At 41.0% G+C, this 7,053-nt stretch overlaps 1 protein-coding gene across 1 annotated transcript in view; it reads right to left on the bottom strand.

The window, feature by feature from the left end:
• Positions 1-681: 681 nt before the first annotated feature.
• LOC147683102 (disintegrin and metalloproteinase domain-containing protein 28-like) overlaps positions 682-7,053 on the bottom strand; it is a 3,314,421-nt gene continuing 3,308,049 nt past the window's right edge. Inside the window, exon 16 of the mRNA XM_086942499.1 lies at positions 682-788. Coding sequence (XP_086798625.1) covers positions 682-788 — 107 coding nt within the window. The remainder of the gene's footprint in view (positions 789-7,053) is intronic.

Below are 7,053 nucleotides of genomic sequence, written 5' to 3'. Positions count from 1 at the left end.
ATGTGTCATATTTAATGTATGACGAATCATGTCATAAGGAGTTACAGATACGTCAGTATTTCTGACATATCTGTAAACACAAAAGTGACGCATTGCTGGAGTGTGTCACAAAAGTGACGCAACTCCAGTAATGCGTCCTTTCACATGGGGAAAGCCCCATGTGAAAGGTCTTGCGTCAGTCTTATGCCTGCTGTGAGGCAGGCGCAAGATTTTGACGCAACAGCGTCCTAAAAGTGACGCAGTGAAATCTCATAGACTGCTGCTACCTGACGGAGGAGGACGTTGTACTGCAGGTGGATATAGGAACCAGGGGATGCCTTAGCTCACTTTATTAAGAGTGCCTAAGCAGAAGGTTTAATACCCCTTTCCTTATAACAAGCCAACTACAATAGATAGCCAGACTAAAACCTACATTTTCTACTACCCTGGTTCCAGCTCTTTTTGGATCATCATCCATATTATTGATGATATTTATATGTACAATATTGAAATACCCTTTCAAGAGAATTTTGGCAGTACAGACCACAAATAGATATATACCGCCCAATAATAAGAACGACCCGGACAGACGAGATTCCTCCACAGAGAACTTTTTGTTCAACAGGATGCTCTATCAAGCATAACAAATCGTTACAGATATCTCCACGCACCCTGATAGTCACGGGAGAAGACACAAGGACACTAATCTATTATTTCACTTCGCCCTGAAGAAGTCCCAAGAGGACGAAACGCGTCGGCTGTAGCTCCTGTGTGTGATTTGTTACTTACAACTGAACTCAATAAAAGAACTCTTAAAGAACACAAGTAACAACTAATGTGATCATTGCTGCTAACCTCATCAAAGTTGTCAGTTCATGCAAACTCTAAAGTGGTGCACCTTGACCTTGTTTAAAGTAATTCATAGTTCATGTTTTGAACCAACATTGTAACGGTGGGTGTTACTGAAGTGTGCACACATATTGTCCCATGCACTATAATGTGGGTCTAAACTAATTTTGGGAGAATATTTGACCAGGTGCTGTTTTGATGGGAATCCTCCACCGTTGTTCTTTTTCCAAAACTTGCGTCAGTCTTACGCCTGCTGTGAGGCAGGCGCAAGATTTTGACGCAACAGCATCCTAAAAGTGACGCAGTAAAATCTCATAGATTTCACTGCGTCACTATTACGAAGCTTTTTGCGGGGGAACGCCCCCTCTGCATACATTATACCTGACGCAGGTATAATGTGGCGCAGGGTTTTAAAAAGTGACCCATCTACCTAGATGCGTCATTATTTAAATATAGCGCAACAAGGTGCATTTTTTACACCGCTGGTGGGTCCCAAAAAGTGACGCACAGGCGGCGCAAAACTGTGGCAAGGCCTTCATAAATGAGGCCCTGGATTTTCCCCATGCTTCGCTCCCCGGTGCGCTTTCCGGTGCGCGTACCGGGCGCTCCCCCCGCGCAAATCGAAAAAAAAATATTTTTTTTAAATGCCCCGCGAGACCCTATTTTAGCCCCCATATCAAACCTAGGGTGTCAGGTGGGGGTCTACCCTGCCCCCTTATAGTCATTTCTCCCTTTTTTTATGTCACCTCTTGTGTCTCGATCCTACCGAGACACAAGATGGCGGCCACTCCGGACTGTTTCGAATGTTTACAGACACCCGTGAGCCAATTAGCTTTCCGTGCGCAAGTTGCGTGGCGCCCCCGGTATGCGCCCCGGTGCGCGTACCGGGGCGCGCCTATAGATATATATATATTTTTTTTAACCTAAATTACTCAAAATCCAATGGAGCACATATCTTGAGACATAGCAAAGGCACATCGGGCTACCAGTCCCTACAACTTTGCCAAGTTTGGTGGAAATCCATTCAGCCGTTCGGGCTAAAAGTGAGGTCGACCGCCCTATGGAAATTAACATGGGGGAAAACGCGATTTGGGACTCCCCTTTTATCTCGGCCCCCGCTTGACGAATCCCCATCAAACTTTCTGGGAAGGACCGGAGCTTGAAGAGGCCATTTAAAGGAAATTTTCAGGCAGATTCGTCAACCGGCGCCAAAGTTATTCCAAATAGAATTTTGAGATTTAACATTGAAAAAAATCCTAACTATAACTACCTACTGGTAGTATATATATATATATATATATTACCTACTGGCGGTCGCCAGTAGGTAGTTATAGTTAGGACCTAGTTTCCATAGGAAATCCTCAACATTCTATTTGGAATAACTTTGGCCCTGGTGGATGAGTCTTTGCGAATTTCTCAAAGAACATGGCTCGGTCCGCTGCGCTCCTTCCCTGAAAGTTTGGGGGGGATTGGTCAAGTGGGGGCTGAGATATAAGGGGGGTCCCAAAACGTGTTTTCTCCATGTTATTTTCCATGGGACCTTTAGACTCGGCTACAGGTCGAACGGCTGAATGGATTTATAAGAAATTTGCCAAAACTGTAGAGTCTTGTTCGCAGATTACGCTTTTTTTGGAATGGTGTAAATCCGTTCAGTAGTTGTTGAGAAAATTAAAGTTAAAGTCAATTATATATCTATAGGCGCGCACACGTGCGCGCACCCAAGCGGCTGCGCGTGAGCGGAATTTTTTTTTGCTGCGTGACGTCTGTTAATGTTCGATTCCAATATAAATCAGGAAGTTTTGTCCGCCATTTTGTCACTGCGAGTAGATATATTGTTCATTTCAAAGCGTTGAAACATGGAAAGGGGATAAGGTAGAGATTGTCTTGCTGCATAGGTTTTCTCGGGGTGTGCAGTAAGGCCCTTAAACGCGAAAAGATATATTTTTTTCGGGAAAAAAATTACGGGGTGCGCGCACCCGGTCGCGCACACCTATTCACAAGAGTGTGAAAATGGAGATAAATCAGAAGATTAAGTGCTTAGATATAAGGTGGCTCTGAAAATAGACCTTGTGTTAATTGAGTGTTTTCTGCATTTATAAGTAAGTACCGATGCAGAGCCTGATGTTGCAGAGGAAGATTCTGTTTCCCTCATTCGTGAAATGAACACCGTCTCTCCTATAGACGTCTTGCATGTGGTATCGCAAGTTGTTGTGGTAAATAGAACCCATGCTATAATCTCTGAGGAACGCAGAAACAGATTTATTTACATGTCTCCTTGCTTTCTCAAATTGTGCACAATGTTGATTGGACCAATTTCATTTCTGTCTTTGGCATATATTGGAATATACCAAGGCAGATCGAGGAAAAAGTGTCATCAATTGCCCAAAGGTGTCTTTTAGAAGCATTTCCAGACCTACCCCAGTGATTGTGCCTAGATCGTTCCCACCACAGTGCACAATTATAAGGTCTGGTTCTGGGAGATGCATAAAAGTTTTCACCAATGGAATCAATTGGTGACATTTCAATCCTCTTTTGGAAATCCATGTTATGTGTACATTTGGTAAGCTGAGGTTGCAAATTCGTCTGCTTACTGCATATTTTTCACTCCAGTGAATGTAACTGTGTCCTATTAGCCATACCTTCATTTTCAAGGGATTTGTAGTCGTCCTCCGATCTGTTCTGGAAGTGGAATGGTAGTTAGAAGTTGAAATTCTAAATAAAGAAAAAGGAAGAGGCTGGGTGTGGTTTAAAAAATAAAAATGATTGGTTGATTGCAACAAGTGGAGATTGAACAGTACGTTCCATGTTAATGTTTATGTTAAACGAAAAGTACTATTGGGTGTGAAAAAACAAGATATGTAACAGAGCTGTGTATTGGCAGGAGTTTCTGGAGGGAAAATAGTGTTCTTAGTTTGTTGTAGAACGTTAAGACATGAACTTTTGACCTGTGCCTTCAGCAAGGTGCAGAATGAGGTGTAACCATGGAAACAGCCGGAGATGGCAGTTGGTGATAGGTTCACTCTTTGGTGCCTCTGCTTCTGAGTCTGTTCTCTGGTGGCTGGCGGAGAACTGTTTGTTATTGTGGAGATGAAAGGGTGATAAGGAGAGAAATACGACAAAGCGTCTGGCCTGTAGAAGCGTGGGAGCAGTGATTAACTCTGAGTAAAGCGGAACTGCGTCGGTGCTTAGTAACAGTAAAAAAAAAAATGTTAACAGTGGTATAACTGTCTTTACGGTGCGCGACCTACTAAGAAAGAGTTCACGGGCCGTAATTGGCTTGGAGGTTCTAGTATCAGTAAGTGAGGTCGAGAAAAGAAAACATTCAGGACTTTATTTATGAAGGCCTTGCGCCACCGGTGCGTTACTTTTTCCCATTTTAAAAAATGAGGCCCCGGCGGCGGAAGGTCTTTATAAATAAGGTCTTCAGTGTCTACAGTTAAGGTTATGTGGAACCCATGAATAGTTTTTCAAAATGAAATCATTTCAGTTGAGATTATGGATTAAAAGAGAAACCGTGAATATTTGGAATGTTTATTTAGAAATGTACTGTTTTAAATGCAAATCATTATGTAATATGAGTACAGAAATTGCAAAAAACACAGTAATTGGTATTGTCAGTAGTACATGGAATACAAACGCTATAGTTGAAGAAAAATGAATATAGTTGGAAAAAAACATTGTACACTCTTATAAGGAAGTATATTATATTTTAATAAATGGAAGAAGGTCTCTGGCCTTTCAGTTTAGGAACGATATATGAAAATGCAAGTGGTTATACATCATTACTTTATGAATCAGCTGTCAAACAACACGAAATCATAATGTCCATTGTTAGTAAAGCAAATAGGTCTGTTCTTCAAAAGAAAATATGGAAAAGAACGTGAAGAATATAGAAAACCAAAAGGAAATGAGGACGTCAATGGCTTGTATAAGAGTTATTGAAGCATTGTTTAGGCAAAATAGGTAGCTTCTGCTTGTAACAGGAAATCAGTTTTATCATTTGAAAGTATGTCAGCTATCCAATGGAAAAGAGTAAAGCAGTACTGATGATCTGTTATAATCGGAGCCTCTTTTACCATCAGAGTGCAGGTCGGTGGGTTTTCGATGTAGCTCGCTGTTAGGAAAGAGTTAACCGTCCATTGTGTAGGCAAAGTATGCAGCAAGTGCCTCTAACATGAAATCATTGTTATCATCTGAGAACATGTCAGCCATCCAATTGAGAAGATGAAAGGAGCATTCATGATCTGTCATTATTGGAGCGTCTTTTACCATCATAGGGCAGCTCGGTGGGTTTTCAATGTAGCTCTCTGTTAGGAAATCTTGCGCCGCTGCGCATATATTCCAATGACCCAGAACTCCTTGTATCGCTGCAAAGGCCATAAACCCTCCGTTGTAACAAAGCTGTTCATGATCAAGTAACGGATTCATGAGGTGATTGTAATTCGGTTCAGGAGGTACCAAATTGCAGAGACATAAATCCAGGGCCCACGTGAAATCACAGCTCAGGCAATGAAATACAGGCTGCACACAGGTGAAATACGAATATCGAAATGATAATCAATATGAAGTATTCAAAGTTGAGAGTGGTAAGGTGCCGTAGTACAAAAGCATTCTCTGTCGAAATAGTTCTAAGTGGTCCGGCTCGTTTGCGAAGGCAGGAGGGACATCCATTTTGAATTTCCCAAGATGGTAAAGGAAACGGCGCAGCACTGCTGGTTGTATAGCAACTCCACAGAATTAGGTCGCCGGCTATGCAGTGGAGAGGAGCAGAATGACTTGATACATTTTCTAGGAGTCTAGTCACTTATATTTTGCTTAGTGGTTATCAAAAAAGTAGCTTTTTTTGAACTGGAGGATGCGTTAAAAAATAAGGGAGTGATTTGAGGGAGTTGTAAAGCAAGGTCAATTTTTTTTTACATCAATGATGTTTTCTGTGAATGTTAGCTTAGTGAAAGATATGTGTGTGAGCAGATGCAACGTTCAGTTTTAAATGTGACAATGGCGGTCTTGTTCATGTCTTCCGATTCAAGGTCGGTATTCGCTGCCAAATATAAAGATCAAGAAACGCATGCGTGGGATACATAGTCTGCATTCTTAAAGGAAAGCAAATGAAGGGTTATTTTTACCGCATTAGCATTGTCGTTTAAAAAGTTATAGTGATTTCTATTATATGTTAAGAAAGTGTCACTGATGAAGACTGAAAATAAATCCTTATAAATGATAGGGACTGGTGTATTTTAGAAAAGGTGTGTAACATTACATGAATTGTGGAAAAAAAAATAATGTAATTGAAAGTGTATGGTTTGAAAATGAAAAGTAGAGGTTTATAGTTCACGTTTTGAAAGCAGTTGTAGAGGGTCAGATGAAAGTGTATGGTTTGAAAATGAAAAGTAGAGGTTTATAGTTCACGTTTTGAAAGCAGTTCTAGAGGGTCAGATGCATGATAGATTTATAAAAAATAGAACATGTTTTTAAATAGTATTAAGGAAAAAATATGTGCCTTTATGTACTATTTACATTATCTGCCTGTTGCGTATTCTTTGAGTTTTAGTAATCCTGTGTCTTATAAGTTTTCTAGGGGTGGTTTGAGGTTCATGGTGGGTTTGGGCAGGGAGGGTAGGTTGGGGGTTTGTAATAGGGGGTCCGGGTGGGCTGGAGTGCGGAGTTTAGTGAAAAGTGAGGGGGGCGGGGAGTTACGGTGTTTGGTAATGGAGCAGAGTCAGAGGATGCCACATTTGTGTTATGGGGTGCCACGGAAATATGTATTTATTCTCAGAGGTTTATTATATTAAGGATATATATCAACATGGTGGCTCTTGTCGTTTTGTGGTTCTGTGCATGTTTATAATGCTGGCCCTGTAGTTTTTGTTTATGGACCTTATTACGACACACAGGGGAGCTACGTTGCACAGTTGGAGATCAGAGACTTAGGAAATAAAACTTTATAATTGTAAGGGCTCTAACCGTAGAAATCGCCCGTTGTCGGTGTAAAAAATATCAGCGCTATTGGTGGTATTTTTTCTACGGTGTTAGTGCTCGAAGGAGAATAGTAACATATATGTGAAAGCAAATTGTGTAACAGGCTCAGCATTTCACATTATCGCGTGAAAACAAAAGTTGCTTTTACATAGCAATAAGTCTCTTATAATTAAGGGACGGAGTGTATATAGTGCTATTTAGTACTCTGCTATGTGATTGATGTCGAATATTTCATAAGAGGAGGCT

Source organism: Lissotriton vulgaris, chromosome 11, assembly GCF_964263255.1.
Source record: "Lissotriton vulgaris chromosome 11, aLisVul1.2, whole genome shotgun sequence".
In the NCBI taxonomy this organism is placed as follows: Eukaryota; Metazoa; Chordata; class Amphibia; order Caudata; family Salamandridae; genus Lissotriton; species Lissotriton vulgaris.
This window is presented reverse-complemented; position numbering and strand designations above follow the sequence as displayed.